General features: G+C 51.1%; 1 protein-coding gene across 1 annotated transcript in view; it reads left to right on the forward strand.

Annotated features, from left to right (window-relative positions):
- GARNL3 (GTPase activating Rap/RanGAP domain like 3) overlaps positions 1-19,389 on the forward strand; it is a 68,925-nt gene that overhangs the window by 44,241 nt on the left and 5,295 nt on the right. The window contains exons 17-23 of the mRNA XM_047097126.1: positions 1,119-1,217; positions 1,568-1,684; positions 2,401-2,576; positions 4,052-4,210; positions 10,529-10,595; positions 15,965-16,072; positions 17,563-17,681. Of these exons, the coding sequence (XP_046953082.1) occupies positions 1,119-1,217; positions 1,568-1,684; positions 2,401-2,576; positions 4,052-4,210; positions 10,529-10,595; positions 15,965-16,072; positions 17,563-17,681 (845 nt within the window). The remainder of the gene's footprint in view (positions 1-1,118; positions 1,218-1,567; positions 1,685-2,400; positions 2,577-4,051; positions 4,211-10,528; positions 10,596-15,964; positions 16,073-17,562; positions 17,682-19,389) is intronic.

Below are 19,389 nucleotides of genomic sequence, written 5' to 3' on the forward strand. Positions count from 1 at the left end.
GCAGGAGAGCCCTCCCTTGCGAGGCAGTTATTAACCCTGTCCTGACAACAAAAATCTGTTCTCTCCTGGGCACCATCCAGGGAGGGATGAACCCCCCACCCAACCAGACAGATTTCTAGAAGAGCCAAGACCCTCAGGGCCCCACGCACCTCAGTTGTAACCAAAGAAACAAACCCAGACCCACAGCCACAAGGAACACTTGAAGACCTAAATGTCAGACAAAGCACAGATTAAGAAGAAGCCCCTTATCCTGCCTAAAATGTTCCACCATCCCAGAACCTCTTTGCCTTGTGCCGATTCTACATCAAACTCAAAACAGACCCTTTGCTTATGAAAGAGTCTTAGTATTTTTTTTAGCCCTCTATGTCCTAGGGACCCTCAGGAACAAAGTAATTGCTAGCAGTTTAAGTCCCCCCTAAGTAAGTTTAAAAACAAATCCTAAGTATCATTGCAGTCTCTGATCAGCCATTCACCTGACGTCTTCCTGAACGTTTCCATTGCAATTAGTTTTTTCCTGTCATTTCAGCAACTTCATTGACATTTCTCTCTTATTTTTGTCTAAGAAGGAGATTTCCTACTCCTCTGCGGAGAAATACTGAAAATTTATAGGTAAACTCCTGTGGGTAGAGACACAGGCATGGAATAGGGTGTGTCTGTATTTGCTTTAAATACAAAAGGAAATTTTAGTTTTGGTTTAATTTTGGCTTTAGACAAAATCATCTAAGAAATGACGCAATTTCAAACATTACATAAAAATAAGATAATACTTAATGGCTGAGCTTTTTACTGTACTTTTTTTAACTTGCCGTTCAGTCCTTTGGTACAATGCCAGTAAGAACTGGGATGGAGGGATGCCGATTTTTCTCTGCTGAGTATGGAAGAGAAGAATATAGTTTCTAGGCCCCGCTGTTCTGCTCCCTCCATAGAGGAAGGAATGTCAGTCCTTCTCCCTGAGAGCATAGGACTTGAACTTACTGTGTAGACCTTACGAACGCTCCAGAAGCTGACCTTCCTTGCCTAGAGAGAACTGGGGTCCAGAGCCACTCACGGGCATGTATTATGGGTTCTGAACCTGTAGGCTGGGTACAGTGTCAGGGTGACCACGTCTCCTCTTCCAGATGACCTTCCGTCAGTGCCCGTGTTTGACAAGACCCTGCCAGTAAAACAGATACATGTGCTGGAGACCCTGGACCTTTTGATCCTCAGAGCTGACAAAGGTGATGTTCCCCTTCCCGGTAGCATCCTCTGAGAGGGGGGGAAGCGTGTGGCCCTCCGTGGCCGACCGTGAGGGTCACGAGGGTCCGACTGCATGGGTCACGCCAGCTACTGCTTCACAGGTGCCCGGTGCTCAGGGTCCCCGGGCGGCCCTCTGTTCTCTGAGGAGGGGACGGTGAGGGAGGAGGGTGGCGGGGCACATCCTTCAGTGCACTGTTGGGGAAAGCCGGCATGGGGTTTCTCCCCACTTCTGGAACACCTCGGCTCCTAGTTCTGTGGCAGTAGCTTGCCTGCACCATCTGCTCTTCCCGTCTTCCCAACAGTCTCTTCCTCCACCTTCTCTCTCTCACAGGGAAAGACGCCCGCCTCTTTGTCTTCAGGCTCAGCGCCGTGCACAAGGCCGTCGAGGGCAAACAGGCCGTGAAGGGCAAGTGTGACTGCAGGGACAACAAGCTGGAGAAAACAAAAGGTGACTGGAGTCTTCGTATTTTGGTGCTTTCTGTTCAACGAATTCTGTTTTTTTCCTCGGACTGCCCAGATTTCCCTGAAGATGAAAATGCATGGGAATTTGATTTTATTGGTTTGGTTTTTACTCAGAGACATCGCCAAGATCGTATCACCGTTCCTCTGAGAGAAGCCTGAGGGTCAGGCGCCTGGATGGCTCAGTCGGTTAAGCGTCCGACCTTGGCTCAGGTCATGCTCTCATGGCGCAGCCTGTGAGCTTGAGCCCTGCATCGGGCTCTCTCTCTCAAAAATAAACAAACATTAGAGAGAGAGAAGCCTGAAAGGTAGAACAACATGTGGAGGGTTAGAGGAAAGTCCAGGCCTTGTGTTAGAGGAAAGTTTTGAAGGTAAGGTGAGTTCTGTTCACAGATCTGCAAAGAGAGACTTTGAGCCTCTGGCTCCTGGCGCTCTGCTCACATGCCACTTTCATTCATATGGTGCCGTGGGCTCGAAGCTGAGACCACAAACTCTAGGCTACAGGGAATATGACTTGCTTAATTTTCCTGAAACTCAGCCTGACTTGTATCTCACGTCTCCGTCCTGTCTGGTGGTGGGAACATTCTCAGGCATTCTCCCTGAGTTCTGCTTCATTTCCAGGGTTCTTAGGGACCGCCACATTGTTGAAGCCCGGGAGCTTCCAGACTCCTGTCTTGTGTCAGCATCGTTTATTTCTCTTCCCAGGCTGCCACTTGTACGCCATTAACACTCACCACAGCAGAGAGCTGAGGATCGTTGTCGCCATCCGGAACAAACTGCTCTTGATCACGAGGAAACACAACAAGCCGGGCGGGGTCGCGAGCACCTCACTGCTGTGTCCCCTGCCCGAGTCACCTGTGGAGGAGTTCCAGTACATCAGGGTGGGTCTGCTCTTCACATCTCCTCTCTGGGCACCTGTTGGGATGAGCACTGGGTGTTGTATGGAAACCAATTTGACAAGAAATTTCATATTAAAAAAAAACAAAAACAATAAAGTGGGTTGAGGGAGGAGAGGACAATGAGTGGTGGTGGGAGCATTGTTCTAGAAAGAATGTCCCAGAAGCCCTCTCCCAAAGGGATCTCTGCTTTGCCTTTGAGCAGAGATCCAGTGAAATGTGGGAGTAGGTGCTGAGCATATCTGGAGAAAGGGGGTTCCAGGCAGAAGGAGCAGCCAGTTAAGGACCGGAGGCCCCGGTCAAGGCACAGTCAAGAGGCCGCAGTGGCTGGAGCCAAGGGAACAAGGTGGGGAGGTCAGAGAGCCTTGAAGGCCGTTGCTAGGATTTTGGTTTCGACTCTGAGGGAGAAGGGGCAGCCATTGGAAGGGTTGAAGCAGCGAAGTGACATGTTTTGAAAAGATTTTGCTGGCTGCTGGACAGAGAAGGGTATGGAGGGAGCCCTGAGCATAAAGGAGGAGACCCTCTAAGAGGCTAACGCAGGATCCTAGCAAGAGACCCTAGTGCCTTTGATGGCTGGGGAGGTGGAAGAAGCTGCCCGGCCTGCCTTAGAGGATTTAGGGCTCCGATGAGGGTGGAACCTTGCGAGAGAAGCCTCCTTGGGGGCCCCGTCCCTTTCCTGCTCTTACTGTCTCTTCCCTTTTTTAAATTGTTGGTACGTTATGTGACCTGTGTCACACATTGGCTACTAAGGCAAACTTCGCCTGTGGATGAGCTGAGCAATTATTATTTTTGCCAGAATTAAAGCCACCTGAATTATGCATATCAGTTTCTGCTCACATTCAATTTAAGGATTGAACAGCATAACAGTTAAGTTAAAACAAGTTAAAATCTTGCTGTAATTAGGTGTTAATCTTCTTAATACAGTAATTAGCCATCTTAATGACTGTTCGCGTAGAGCATGTACATTTACGTGGAGTATCAGCTCTCCTGCGCTCAAATCTTGGTTCTACCACATTTAACTGTGCGAGTGTGGGCAAGTCATGTGACCTTCGAGCCTCACTTTCGTTATCTGTAAAATAGAATAAAGCCTCATCTACTTCATAAGGTTGTTAGGAGGATTCAGGGAGAACAGTGCCTGGCACTGTGTTAAGTGCTCGACAAGGTTAGCCATTATTATTTTTTTATTATTAAATCATAGGACAGGGCTGGACTATCTGAGAGCTAATGTGGACCATACTATTGAATCGCTTTTGCCAATTGTGGGTTTTGAGGACAGGTTTGGTGGGGGGGAGTCTGGTACAGTCCCTGTCCCTCTTTCCCGGTCTCCACCTTCCCTGCCTGGGGAGGGGACCCTCTGCTGCATGGAGGCGGGCAGGCAGGGCGGGGGGGTGGGGGCGGAGGGTTGATGAAAACGGCTGCTCTGTGTCCTGACCCCTTCTCCATGTCACCATCAACCACAGGAGATCTGTCTGTCCGACTCTCCCGCGGTGATGACCTTAGTAGATGGGCCAACTGAAGAGAGTGACAATCTCATCTGTGTGGCTTACCGGCACCAGTTCGATGTGGTGAATGAGAGCACGGGGGAGGCCTTTCGGCTGCACCACGTGGAGGCCAACAGGGTGAGTTGGCAGGTGTAGGGGCAAGTGAAAATCGAAGAAGACTAGGAGTGCTTCTTCTAACCTTGTGATGCCATCATTAGGATGTCTTTTTTTCTTAATATTTTTTTTAATGTTTATTCATTTTTTTGAGAGAGAGACAGAGTGTGAGTGGGGGAGGGGAGAGAGAGAGAGAGAGAGGGAGACACAGAATCCAAAGCAGGCTCCAGGCTCTGAGCTGTCAGTACAGAGCCCAATGCGGGGCCCGAACCCACGAACCGTGAGATCATGACCTGAGCTGAAGTCGGATGCTTAACCGACTGAGCCACCCAGGGGCCTCATAAACGTAATCTTAAAGACATCTTAATCATGGTGGCGCCTGGGTGGCTCAGTCGGTTGGGTGTCCGACTTCAGCTCAGGTCATGATCTCACGGTTCGTGGGTTCGAGCCCCACATCGGGCTCTGTACCGACAGCTCAAGAGCCTGGAGCCTGCTTCGGATTCTGTGTGTGTGTGTGTGTGTGTGTGTGTGTGTGTGTGTGTGTGTGTGTGTGTCTCCGCCCCTCCCCTGCTCACATTCTGTCTCTCACAGTCTCTCATAGATAAATAAACATTAAAAAAATTTTTTTAATTAGGTCTGATTGATCATAGCACTGTTTTGTGATACATTCTGTGGGCTGTGCCACATGAAGTTGCCACTGCTGTTGCTCAAACTGGTTCAACCTAATCTAACTGCCCCATTCCCTGCTCAGCTTTCCCAAATCTCCCCCTGCCATTCTGTTCTTCCTCATAAAGGAGAAGTGAAGGGTCAAAAAGCTCAACTTAAGTAACTACACCAACGAGAACCTCTGGCCATTCACACCCCAAGGGCCTTATTCTCTCCATAGCCCTGCAGACTCACAGCTTGGAGACCAGGTGACTGGAGCAGGTCTCCATCCCTGAAAAAGGCCCCCTAGGAAAGGAGGAAGGGACGAGAGTCTGCCTCCAGCCTGAGCTGCACAGTGCGCAGGCATGTCCTAGGTTTGGACAGGATCCAGGCCCTTGTCACGCAGGGCAAGACCAGATAACACTGGAGCCACATGAGGCTTGCGTGGTGCAGAGCCAACACTCCGGCTTAGGTACCGAGGACAAAGATGCCGTGGAGTGGGGCGTAGTTCCTGATGAGAACTTCCAGACCCACAGGCTTCCTCCAGCCCTGTTCCGCTAGGTCCAAGAGACTGCAGAATTCTTCCTGATTATGCTTTACAAGAGATAAAAAAAAAAAAAAAAAATACAACTTGCATTAGGGCACTACCCAAGTATTCATAAAAATTGCTAATTACGGTATTAAGAAAACTTAACACCAAATGAGAGCAAGATTTTAAGAAATAGAATAATCATGGGGTGCCTGGGTGGCTCAGTTGGTTAATGACTCTTGATTTCAGCTCAGGTCATGATCTCACGGTCTGTGAGTTCGAGCCCCATGTCAGGCTCTGGGCTGACAGCTCAGAGCCTGGAGCCTGCTTCGGATTCTGTGTCTCCCTCTCTCTCTGCCCCTCCCCTGCTCATGCTCTGTCTCTCTCTGTCTCAAAAATAAATAAAAACAATTAAAAAAATAAATAAATAAAATAAAAAGATCAGTGCTCTGACCCCACCCCAAATCAATTAAATCAGAATTTCTGGGTGTGTGGTGTGTGGGAATCAATCCGTTTTAAGTCTTGCCAGATGATGCCAGTATGGACCTAGTAGAACGAGTCTGTCCTGAAACTCTTCCTAATTTAGAGCCAGGAGAGCAGCCCCTCCATCCCAGTACCTGGGAACCAGTAGCCTTTTCCAGCTTCTGAGGAGGGAGGGCCCAATTTGTCTTGAAAAGTTCTTGTCCTTGCTTTTCAAACACCGTGTGACCAGCTAAAGGACGTAGAAAAATCATGGCCCAGTAGGTCTCTGCACAGTCAGTCCCTTTCCTAGCGACTAGTTTCCTAAGACCTTATGTGCTTTTTCTGCTGGCAATTACTGTTTACTTATATTTGATACCCTGATAATTCATTAGAGTGTTTGTGGATTTTTTTTCCTCTTAAGATTCCTCTTAAGGCTGAGGAAAAATCACATTAAAGGCAGTTTTCTTGGGTGACTCCTGTGTTTTGTTTTTCTGAAAGGAGGAATAATTCTAAAATGTTCTCTTTTTTTCAATATGCTTTTAAAAACTAAGTCACTGAGTTTTTCCCCTAAAATTAAAAATTAAAAAAAAAATTTTTTTTGAAGCCCTTCCCTCGATCTAAGTGGGTCAATGTGTACGTTCCGTCTTCTGGTACATCCCCAGCTGCTGAGTGGTAGCTAAGCAGGCGTGGGTGCTTAGACACAGCGACTCACCTTTGCAAGGAATTTCCTGTCTAATTGGAAAAATAAGCCCTAGGGAAATGACCAAGGTAATGAACAAAGCGTTTTCCCATAGCCAGTCAGGAACGGCCTGCAGGAGCAGGGCTAGCTTTTCCCCAGAATGTTCCTGCGGCCCAGACCCCGGTGCTATGGAGGCAGGACAGAGAGAGGCCGACCTCCCCATAGTCACTGGGCATTTCTGGGTCATTCAGGTTACTCACACTGCTGCTCTGTGCACAGTGTAGATTTTCTGGCCTAGTTTCCTGCCTCCACTCCTCTTCTCTTCTCTTCTCAGCCAAGCCCATTCGATTCCCATTTCAGCTTTCAGCCCCATCTCAGGGGCTAAGAGAACCCTAGGTCAAGAGAGGAAATGTTTAAGAAGCACCAAAGCAGCCATCTGAAAGTCAACATCAAGTTCCTTTTACCAGCAGGCCTATCGTGACCTACTGCCCCGGCTCCAGCAGCCAGCATTGGCCTCTTTCCCAAAGCAAAGGTGTCCTCTAGAAGGGACGGCCCACCTGGTAATGAGATCTGGGTCGCTGACTTAGTTGCTGGGCCTGAGTCCCCATCTTGACCAAAGGCCTGGAACCCAGTGGGTCTCAGTTGGGAGCTCACCCCAGAATCACATGGGAAGGCCAGACACTGACCCGACAGTGGTTCCCACTTTCAGCTGGGGCTGGGGACGGTGGGTTGCAGACTTGGCTTGTTTCAAGTCTGTGTTTTGAATTTTCACAACCATGATATGTTACTTTTATCATTTTAAGATGCCAATAAAGTGAAATACTTATTTTTAATCAAATAGAAAATTAAAAGCTAACACCCGTGTCCTACCCTAGACCTACTATATCAGGATCTCTAGAGCAAATGTATATATATATATATTTTTTTAACTCTCTCTTTTTTTAATGTTTATTTATTTTTGAGGGAGAGAGCTTGTGTGTGTGCACACACGAGCAGGGCAGGGTCAGAGAGAGGGAGACAGAGGATCCCAAGTGGGCTCTGCACTGATGGCCTCGAACTCATGAACCGTGAGATCATGACCTGAGCCAAAGTTGGATGCTTAACTGACTGAGCTGCCCAGGCGCCCCCTGGAATATATTTTTTAAAGCTCTCTAGTTGATTCTGATGTCCTCACCTGGTCAGGAAACAATGCTACGGAGATCGACTCCCACCAGGCCCTTCCCCCAGGGAAACCAACATACATATTGAAGCATGAAATGGGTCTCGCTGTGCTGAGTGTTAACAGAGGTCTGAACAAAATGCTAAGGAGTGCCCAAGGAGGCAGTGATCAAGTCCAAGCAGTGGACTGAGTGTCAGCCCCATGCCGGAGCACTTCGTGAACATTATCTCACAAAATGTGCCCAACAGCCTGTAGGGAATGTGCTGTTCGCGTCCCCATTTTTGCAGAAAAGGAAGCTGAGGCTCAGAAAGGAGGAGTCACTGGACCCAAAACTACACAGCTAATAAGTAGCAGAGACAGGACTTGAACCCAGGCTGTCTGATTCTGATTCTGTGCTCTTAACCCCCAGCCTGCTGTAGCCTCCATAGCCATGTCCCGAGGCACGATGGGAGTAGGCCACAAAGATTTCCTGTAGTTAGTCATGCATTCGCCGAGTATCAGTTCTGCTCCTGCCCTGTGCCAGGCCCAGTCTAGGTGCTGAACATCCATAGGCGAGGCTTCTGCTTCACGAAGCTCATGTTCCCCCGGGGAGGAGGGCTCCAATAAACGGACAAATAAGTGAGCATCAGACAGTGACACACGCGATGCGCATGATAAAAATAGAGGGGTCTGCTACATAGCAGAAGGGGGATTATCTGGGATTTGACCCCCAAGTCTTTCTGCTCCCAGACTTGAGCCTCGCGGTCTCCCACCCCCTCTAAAGCACCCACAACTCTTGCTTGTGGCATTTGCCTCGTTGTACCTTGTTTTACGTATTTACACGCTTTTCTGGTTTTTCCTTGAGAGGTGGAACCCTGCCTTGTTTTTTTCTGTGTGCTTCATGGCACCTAGTACAGCGCCAGGTGATGACAGACGGAGGGGGCCAGGGTTCCACCGGAGGGAAGCCAGAGCCAAGGCAGAAGCCCTGGCTGAGGGTGGCCAGTGAGGGCTCAGCACAGGGACGTTGACGACCGCAAAGAGGAGGGCTGCCGGGCGGAGAGTCTTCCGGAGGAGCCCCGGTGGCCCTGGGCAGCACAGACTCTGGAAGGGGCGGGAGAGACGAACTGAAGGAGACGGGTCCCAGCCCGGGGCGACAGCAGGCACACAAAAGACACCTGAGAGACCCTGAAGAGGATGCTGCGGGGCTCTAGGGTGTGGGGGTGCCCTGAGACTTCGGGGCTAGCTCTGCTCACACAAAGGAGGAGGTTAGAAGGAAGGTAGTCCTGTATGAGAGAAAGATAATAGTGCTGATTGTGCACTCTCCTCCGCGTCTTGTGGAATTCTCATTACACTCCAGCAAAGGGAACATTATCCTTATATACCACTTTCACAGGTGAACACCTAGGGCCGGAGGTTAAGCCGTTTGCCGCAAGCCACAGAGGCAGTAAGTGGTGTAGGCGGGATTTTCTCTCGGGTCCGCCTGACCAGTGTCCGTGCTCCCACCTGCTCCCCTGCACCGCCTCCTGCCTCTCGGTGACTTGGACGTGGAATCTGTTGGGTTGAGAACAAGAACGAAAGGCTTAGAAACGTGAGCCAGGGGCTGAGGAGAACAGGTGCCTGAGGTGGGAGGGTTAGGGATTTTGAGCTCAGAGTAAAAGGTGAAGCCATAAAAGATGAGCGTTTTTCTAAGTGAGGGAAGGGCCTAGACGTGAAGAGGACTCTGAGGTAGGAGAGCGGGCGAGAGGAAGGGAGATGCCAGGGGTCAGAGGCAGCGGAGAGCTGGGCAGAGATGAGCATTGGCCAGACATCTTCGGCTCTGGGAAGAAGGAAATCTTTGTCGAGCCCAGAGAAGGCAGACCCCAATCGCGTGGGGGCCAGACTGCAGGGTGAAGGCAAGTGAGGGAGTAAGAGGAACGGGACACGTACAGAGGGCCAGGGTTTGGAACTCCAGAGGGACCCAGGACATCACCAGGTTGAGCGGTGTTCTCAAACCAGGCACCGAGGGCCTGGGGAGGGGAGTTTGCCCAGATCTCAGAAGTGGGTCTTCCGGCGCCCGTTCTGTTGCGTCGTGCTGCCTCCCTCCAAGCGCGGGAGAGCCAGAGAATAGAAGCGAAGACCTGCCGCAGTGGTTTCGAGATTGTGACACTCTCCACACTTGGGGCGGGGGGCGGAGGGCGGCGGAGAGCCTGGCTCAAGTACAGAGCGGTGAGGTAGCGAAGGACCAGAGACCCATTCAGATTTTGGCTGTGGCGCTTACTCGCTGACTTCACCTCTCTGAGCCTCATCTTTTTTTTTTTTTTTAATAAGTTTATTTATTTATTGTGAGAGAGAGTGTGCGTGCAAGCAGGGAAGGGGCAGAGAGAGAGAGAGAGAGAGAGAGAGAGAGAGAGAGAGAGAGAGAATCCCAAGCAGGCTCCACGCTGTCAGCGCAGAGCCTGATGCGGGGCTCGATCTCACACATTGTGAGATCGTGACCTGAGCTGACATCAAGAGTCGGGTGCTCAACCGACTGAGCCTCCCTTTCTTCATCGGTGAAGTGGGAATAACACCGCGCGCTCCCCGGGGCCGATGTGCGAGTGAACTGAATTACCCCTGCAAGGAAGCTTGGGGAACCAGAGCACTACCTAGATAGGAGTTCTGTTAACAGAGAGCCCACCCCCGCCCCCCACCGAGCTCCTCAAAGGGCAGAAAAGACAGTGACAAAGTCCCAGTGAGAAAGGAAGGGGAGGCCGTTCTGTGTGTTGCAATCGTGGCCGCCCCAGGTGGAAGTGATCCCACGGAGCCCGAGTCTGCAGAAAGCTAAGGGCCCCCGCTAAACCTTTGAACCTGAGAAAGTCTTTTAACATGTCGCGTCCAGCCTGCTCACCGCCGCTGCCCTCCCCATTGCAGGTTAATTTTGTGGCAGCTATTGATGTGTACGAAGACGGAGAAGCCGGGCTCCTCTTGTGTTACAACTGTAAGTTGCTAAAATTAACTGTTGTTTTTCTGGGCAATTCAAAGGGACTCAGCCATAGATCTACCTGACATATTGTTCCTGTGGCCTTAAGGGCACCCCAGGGAGCGGCTATGAGTTGCATTTCCGACCTGGCTCTCCCAGACCTCCTGGTGAGATGGTTCAAGGGCACCGTCTCCAGGATGCGAGGTGGTGACAGTGGCTTCCACTTAGGGAGCCCTTACTGTGTGCCGTGTGCTGGGCTCCATACGTTCCAGTGACTGTGTCATCTAATTCTCAGGGACCTTTATTACCTGTATTTGGAGATGAGGCGCCTGAGGCCTGGAGAAGTGACCTGTCTTTCTCAAGATCATGCAGCTACAGAACAGCAGACCCAGGGTTCACATTTGGGGCCCTCTTGATTCCAGGGCCCCTAATTTTAGCCACGGTTACTATTCTACTCTTCGCTGTTTCTCAGGGGTTAACGAAATCAGCCTCAAACTGGCGTATCCGGCCTCACCTGGGCTGGTTTGGGTCGGGTGGCAGGGTGGGTTTGGGACAGACCAGGTCAAATGCATCAAAGAGGGTCTTGTAAGAATTTTCAGCCTTTCAAAAGCTAATATTATACTACAGTACAAAGGATCTTCTTAAGGCTAAAAGTAGTAAGGCATTTTCCTAGATCAGCCTGCCCAGTCTAACTAAAACAATAAAACATATTTTTTCACCTATAATTGTATGGATTTAGAGTAGTGATTTTAATCGGCCCGCGTGGGGCCAATACTTTGATTAATCTTTGATTAATAAGTATGGGAGAGCTAACTACCAGCAGAGAACTCCGTTTGGTAAACCTCGTCTTGCAAGATGTGAGATTTGACAGCCCCTGTGATGAGAGGGCCAATATGCACACTGCGTCCAGAGTGGTCCCTGGACCCCCGGGGCTGGACCCAGGCTGCCCCTGCCGCCCTGTGTCCCTGTTACAGGGCCCAGCGGAGCGGGGGGACACGTGTTTGAAGTCACTTCTAGAAAATCTCTTTATCTTTTTCTTTAATCGCTTTAAAGGGTAGCCTTTTCAATTTATTGAAAAATCTGTGAGAAAAACTTGTGGCCAAATGCTTTACAAACTGATGTCGATTTTTTTTTTCTTTTAACCGCTTGAAAGGATAGGAAGGATTTTAGGTGGGAGAGAAAATCAGAACAGAAAGACAGAGCAGGTTATCAGAATGGGATGATTAGTCCCAAGATGAAAAGGGAACACGGAAACAAATGTGGATGGACATCCTCTCTGTACCACACTGGAAGCTTATGGACGGGAGCAGACCGGGTTCCCCTAGGCGGGAGTGGCCCAGGGCTGTGCCAGGTGTGGTTCAAGTGCCCTCTCCAGGTCATTACCCCTGGCTTTGGTGGTCTCCTGGCTTCAGGCTCTGGTTTCGTCTCAGCATGGGATCGGTGTATGTCTGTTTTCCTAGACCCACTGAGCCGTCAGAAGATAAGCTCTGTGTCTTTAGATGCCACGTGCGTCAAGGCCTTAGCAATCCCGGAGATTCCCAGACCTGCCTCTGTCTTCCCCAAACAGTGCCACTTCTGTCCGTTTCTCTGGGTCCGGAATCTGGCTTTCCTTTTCCATCTCCCCCCTCCCAGAAGGCTGCCAGGTCCCCGGTGAACAACCCCAGAGAACCAGTTGGTTTTCCCCACGGTCACCCAGGCCACTTCTGTAACTCCTTCCCCCACACGCACTGGCTGCTGCGTTCGCTTGTTTTCATCAGACGCCTGTGCAGTAGAGGCCCTTGTCAACAGGGTGCTGTAGAATGATCTTGCTCCCTGCAGTGTTTGCAGCTGATTTTTATCAGCTTCCTTTCTATTAAAAAACAAAACGAAGTAACAAATAGCTTTTATAAATTCAGAGTGTTGTAGAAAGAGATTTTTATCTCAGATATGTTAAAGATGAAAGTATTTTGTAATAGAAATTACAACTTCCAGTTATATGTTCTTTGAGAAAAGTGTATTTGCAAGGTAAAATTCAGGGGGACAAAGTATAAGTAGTTCAATGGATGATCTTATTTTCTTGTGATTCATTTCTATCTTGAATATCAGAGTCAGTCTACTTAAAAAGAAAGAAAACTTGGCTGTGGCCTTAGCATGCAGTAATGATTCACACTTAATGCAAATGATAAATCCCGCTACGAAAGGTGAACTCTGTTTGCTGATGGTGTTTTAAAGATAATCGTGCAAGGAAACCAGAAAAGCTCACGTAAGTGCTGTTCTCAGTGTGAGCCTATCTAACCTACGTCTTAACTTCCGGATGAGTCACGTGAAGAATACAGAACCCACCACTCGTGACTGCTGTGCAGGTTAACAGGATCTTACCAGTGAAGTCCATAACACGCTGCCAGGCACAGCAAGATTTTCTCTTTCCTCCTTTTAACTCCAGATTCATCAGAGCAGCAGTCAGAATCCAGTTTGTTTGGTAACCTCCGTAGGCTTTTCTACACGCAGAAAGGGACTTCAGGGAAATTCGTTTTAACACTAGAGATAGTGTCTGTCACCTGCTCACTCCCCACCAGCCGGATGGGCAAAGTCAAAGGAGTGAAGGTCAAGGACTCCTAGCTGCTTCCTGTGACATTTTCAGAATCCTGCCCTTCACCCCAGCCCCCCATCCAGGCTTTCCTTTTTAAACCACAACAGATGACCTTCTCTGTGCCAGGCACGAGTTAGATTCTGGAGACACGGCAGTGAACGGAGCTGCCAGGGACCGCAGTGAGCTCACAGTTTAGGGGAGAGCCAGGCATGGGCGCCAGCACCCTGGGTGTGAACGTGCTTCACAGCTCTGGTCCTTGAGAGACATGCCTTGCTTACTTTTCTAAATCAATTCGGTCTGATTTGGAGCCCCACCCCCCCCCACCCCCCTCCCACCCTCCGGCCTCAGGTACAGAAACCACCAGTATTGGTTATCAGGAGGGAGAGCCGTCTACATCTCTGGGGACCTATTGGAGTCGCTGGGGCTTATTCGGGTGGAAGGGGGAGGGGAGGGTCCCCTGAACTGCAGTCTGGGGCACCTCATCCATGCCTGTGTGACCGTTTCTCAGGCCGACAGCTCCACTGTGGGACAGGCTGAGCCCCTGAGGCACATTCACACTGCTCTCCGCCATCCGGCATGCTCTGTGCTCCCCAAGTTCAGGTCTCCTCCACCCCAGACCCCCTCAAACCCACCAGCAGTTTGCTGGCCTCTGATGGGAGTTGGGGCAGGCCTCGGGGGTGGAGAGGAGGTGTGTGTAAGGGACCGGAGCCTGAGGGACACATCTCTGACCTGTCCTTCCTGAGTGGGGACAGGGAGGGAAGGGCCATTTACTCATTCAGCAGATATTTACTAAGCACCTAAGATGCCTCGGTGTTTCAGCAGTGAGTAAAATATACACAGATCCCTGCCTCTCAGAGTATACCTTGTAAGGGCAGGTAGACAATTAACAGGACAAGAAAAACATCCAGTATGTTGAACGGTAGTAGGTGCTAAGGGGAATAAAACAGGGAGAGGGACCAGGGTTCAGCAGGATTGGGGAGTGCAGGTGTCCATTTAGGGAAAGTGGCGAAGGAAGGCCTGCCTGGGAGGGGCGCTCGGAGAGAAGACCCTGAGGGAGTCAAGAAGGGGTTTGTGTTCCAGGAACATTCTAGTATTTCATTGACTGGTGTGGCCCCAGCAGAGTGAGTGTAGGTGTGAGTGGATGAAAATGGTCTCTGAAGAGGACCGGATTCGGGGGCGGGGGGGGGGTGCCTGGGAGATGAAGAGCGGGGCGACAGGATGGGACTTACGGGTGAAAGGACCGTGGGCCACTGTGCGGAGAACTTCACGGAAGCTCGTGCCTGCACTCGTGGGATGACAGATGGCAGGGGCTTGTACCAGCACACAGCAGCGGAGGTGCTGAGATGTGGTCCAGCCCCAGGGGTGTTTGAAATACGGGAACCAAGATCATTTGCTTGACGAATCCAGCAGGGCATGTGGGGGAGGAGAGAAGGGAGGCTGTCCCTGGGAACAGGAGCAACTGGAAAAATGGAGAATACCATTTCCTGAGACGAGGGGAACTCTGAGAGGAGCGAGTTTAGGAGGGAACGTCAAGAGTTGAGTTTGGACACATCAGTGCCTCCCCGATACGCTAGAGGAGACCCCAGGGACTCGGGAGAGTGCCCACGGGACACCTTCATTTGGGAGCCATCATTAGCATGTAGGTGGCACTTAGAATCACCAGAAGCGGGGATGTGGGGAGAGAGAGTGAGAGGAGCCAGCGGGCTGAGGAGTGGCTCCAGGGAAGGAAGTCTCCAGAAAGGCATCATGAGAGGAGGAACCAGTTCCTGAAGCCTTCGGGCCCTGCCCAGCAGCTCCAGCTTTCACACACGTGCCTCGCCACACGGCGGGGACACAGCTCTGCGTTCCAGCCAGGGGTGGGAGTGGCTGCTTCGCGGGCGTGCAGTTTCTTTTTAGGGTCAGAGAGAGGTCATAAAATTGGACCGTGGCATTGCACACCTCTGTAAATTTACAGAAAATAACAGTGAATTGTACACTTAACGTGGATGGATTTTATAGCGTATAAATTATAGCTCCATGAACCTGTTTTTTTAAATAATTAAAAATAATTCAATTAAAAATAAGATTGTACAGGTAAAACATGATGGGCTTCTGGAATAAAAGGAGCTTTTGCTTCTCTGCGGACCTTCTCACTCTGAGAGGATCTGAGCCACCTGGACCTGTGCTTCGAGCTCAGAGCAGGCCAGGAACGGGCGGCTGTTCAGCCTGGCCTTAATCGAATTCTGGCCATGTTCCCCAAGGTGACACAGGCACATGGCTTCAAGTTTTCCTAGCAAAATGTTGGGGGGGGGGGTGGGAGCCAGTGGCGGGAGTATCCAGCTCCCACCGTGCTTGTCCTGCTGAGTGAGGCGGGAGGGCCTCCTCCGTCCAGGCGGCCCCGTCACCAAGTGTCCCTTCTTCTCTGCAGTCCAGCACACCTCTGTTCAAACCCTGCCCCCCCCCCCCCCGGGTGGTACTTGTGAGACTCTGGACCAGCCGCTTCACCTCTCCTGGCCTCAGTCTCGCCATCTGCACAACGAGTATAATCATGGCACCTGCTTCAAAGCATTCAGACTAAATAAGCTCACTTTTGTAAAGCTCGGTGCCCGGCACATAGTAAGTCCTTCCCAAATGCAGCCGCCATTGCTTGTAGTGTCATGGCCGCGGCTCCGACTGCCTCCGGCCTGAGAACCTGGTGTCGTGGCGGGGTTAGTACCAGCTGTCTGTGAAGACCTAGCAGATAGGATGCTATTCTGGTGGCCTGTTTTTCAGATATCTAATCACCCGGCCCTAAGCGTTGTCTCTAACAAAAAAATGAGTCGCTGTTGTTTTGTTGCAGACAGTTGCATCTATAAAAAGGTTTGCCCATTTAATGGGGGCTCTTTTTTGGTTCAACCCTGTGCGTCAGATTTCCAGTTCTGCTGGAACCAGGCTCCTTATGCAATTGGTAAGAAAACCCTCGATCGTTTTGCCCTCCCCACCCCCCCCACCCCCCCCACGTGGACCCGTCTGATCTGTTCGGTCCCGTGTCAGCCAACTTACTGGCTTGCTGCTGGACTGCCATGAGTTATGTGAGTATGACGAGTGCTCAGAGTGTTCTTTTCCTTTTTCGATTGTTTTCCTTTCTGTTCCCCCTTTGGGACTGTTGCCATCCACTGTGCCTCCCAGCTGGGAGCATGGGAGCATTTGAGATCAACGAAATCCCGGTTTTCAGGACTTGGGTATCTTTCGGTATCATTTCATTTCTGGGCTTCGCTTTCCTTTTCCTACAATTTGAGCGCGAGATCTCCAGCCTTAAAACACTGACTGACTTGGAGAAGCCCAAGGCATTCCACGCCGTGCTTAACGTATTTTAGAGCTCGAAAACCAAGAGTCCCAGAAACTCGGGTACTTTGCCTGCCCCTGAAACATCAGGGCGTGAGAGGTGGTGCTTCCCTTCTGGGGTGCAGGATCCGCAGCTGGGCATCTGCCTAGTGAGAGTCGGATCAGAGCCAAGAATGTTCGAGTCAGTGCTGTTTTCCTCCAAGGCCAAGGATGTGACGGTAGGCAAACATTCTAGGGTCTTGAGAACAGAGGACCCCATCCAGATACTGGAGGATCTAGTCAGGCTTCGGTGATGGATGAGATCTGGCTAAAGAGAGAGAGAAGGAAGGACTGAAAATCGCTTTCAGGTTTTTTGAGCCCCAACATTGGAGGTCACTTGAGAGAGCAAGGCGAGAGGCAGAGTGTGAGAGAACGTCCCCTGGGTAAAGCCACGAGAGGAGGGAGTTGACCACGGAGAGAGCAAAGAGAGAGCAGGCCAGAGTGAGGGAGCGTGGGAGAGTGAAGTGGCCAGCGGGGAAGTCAAAGGTGAGGGCCCAGGGCAACCAGGGCAGTTTGGGGGCCTGGAAGTCAGTGTGGCATAAAAAACCACTTCAAAAAGAGGGGCTGACCTTTAACAAATAACTCAGCAAGCCCATTGACTCCGAAGTGCCCTGTGAGGGACAGTGAGGACACGGCCCCTGCTCGGGCATACGTGACTGGAGGAGCACGGAGGAGGAAACAAGTGACAGAGCAGGAAGAGCCACTGAAGGCCGGGGTTCCGGGCAGAACAGCACGGACCGGAGCAGAGGGCCGCGCTGTAGCCTGGACAAGGAGGGGGAATGTCTGTCGGGACTTGGGCCGGTGAGCCTCCAGGAGACCGGCCTGTGAGACCGCAGTAGAGACGGGGACAAGGAGAAATGGAGACCACACACGGCTGCTTCAAGCGGAAGCCTGCCAGCTAAGGGGAGGCTGCCTCAGGAATGAGGCGCTCATAGAAGCGGGAGGGGGGCGGGGGGGACATGCCCGGGGAGGAGGGAGAGAAGCAGCCAGAGGAATGGGGGAGACGGGAGCGTCCGGGGCGGCGAGGGCCCCAAGCCGGCGGGCTGGGGGCTGACGTGCCCCATTGCCTTGCAGTCTGCGCCTTCCCGTACCTCCTGGCCTTCACCACCGACTCCATGGAGATCCGCCTGGTGGTGAACGGGAACCTCGTCCACACGGCCGTCGTGCCGCAGCTGCAGCTCGTGGCCTCCAGGGTGAGTCACTTGTCGGAGGGTCTTTGGGAGCCCGAGCAGCCGAGCTCCAGGAGGGCACGGACGCCGTCTCATCGGGTCAGGCCCCCGTGTGCCCGAGCGCCGGCGGGAGCGAAAACGCAGGAGACGGACCGCCGTCGGGTTTTCCCGTGTGGCCCCCTCGGGCCTCGGAGCGCCCCTTCTTGGTTTTGTTAGAGTGTCACCCGGTGCTGGTAGCAGTTGGGAAGCTGTCGGCTGAAGAGAGGAGTATGTAGTCAGACGGGGTTGGATCAGGGGTCCCCGCTGCACTGAGGAACAGCCCAAATCTAGAATAGAACGAGCTCAGAGGGTCACTTTCTTCCTCTGCTGCTTTCCATCCTTAGCTTGATTTTGTGTCCCATGAAATGTGGCTAATCGACTAACCCACATCTAGCAAGAGAGTTTGAGCAAAACCAAGGGACACCAGAACAAAGATGACTTTGTAAGGTGCCTTCTGTCGCTGGCACACAACCCAGGCGGTCTCATCTCAGCCCCTCCCTTGTCAGCCCCACACAGTCTGCCCTGGCCTTGCATGGTCCCCCTGCCAGGCCCGCACGGTCCTCCTGCCCAGGCCCGTGGTGCGTTCTCCATCCTGACGTGCATCACGCATCCCCTTATGTGGGTGGGCTACTCCTTGTCTGTCTGTCTCCCCTACAAGGCTGACAGTTCCACAAGTCAGGGACTGGCTGTCTTACTAACACAGCGCCAGTGTCGTGCTGCTAAAGGTTTCATTGCCAGCCCTCCAGGATGTGTGTGTGTGTGTGTGTGTGTGTGTGTGTGTGTGTGTGTGTGTGTGTGTATGTACACATACATATATATGTACCTCAGTTGGCTATAAATTTTACCAATGGAAAAATTAAAATAGCTTATGGTTTACAAATAATATCATGGACAGTGCTTTTTGTCTTAAAATCTGTTTAGCCAGTTGGCACTCACAAGTCCGTTCGCTAATTTTTGCTAATTCTTGTAACCCACAGCCAACCTATGGCTGCGGGTCGACCCTGATCTTACACCTGGGAGTTCTATGTCAGTACGTTAATTCTTCTTCCAATAAGCTTGTTGTCATTAAATCTGATTTGTGATCTGCTGTTACTCTGTTTCTCACTCTGGTACAAATCAGTCGCTAAACCAAAACTTCTTCCGTTATCAACAGTGGACTCGACACGCATCTACTTTATCCTCACCATCAGAAATTCTGTCTATCACACCGAGCCTAGACGGTCAACAAAACAACACATCGATCTCTGATTTGTAATGTTTGCCCATTTCCATGGTGTAAATAGTCCCACCGTTAGGATGTGCAGCTTCCAGCGTGAACCCTCTGAACTCAGGGTTGGGAAGCCACGTGCTGTTTGCAGTATTTTCACCACGCAGATGCTATTGATGTCAGTAGCCTCAAGAGCATAGATAATGGTAAATGTAGCCATAAAGTTAGGAAAGGTCGAATTTTGACATTTAGTACCTTCGTTTTTATTTTTATTATTATTTTTTAGAGTTTATTTATTTTGAGAGAGTGCATGTGTGTGCTCGGGGGAGGGGAGAGAGAAAGAATCCCAAGCAGGCTCTGCGATGTCAGCACAGAGCCCGATACCGGACCCGATCGTGTGAACCGTGAGATCATGACCTGAGCCAAAACCGAGAGTCAGATGCTTAACCGACTGAGCCACCCAGGCGCCCCGGTACCTTTGTTTTT

This window comes from Lynx rufus, unplaced genomic scaffold (assembly GCF_022079265.1).
Source record: "Lynx rufus isolate CCGP_SWC_20201006 ecotype Redwood Valley unplaced genomic scaffold, mLynRuf1.p SCAF_10, whole genome shotgun sequence".
NCBI classification, from domain to species: domain Eukaryota; kingdom Metazoa; phylum Chordata; class Mammalia; order Carnivora; family Felidae; genus Lynx; species Lynx rufus.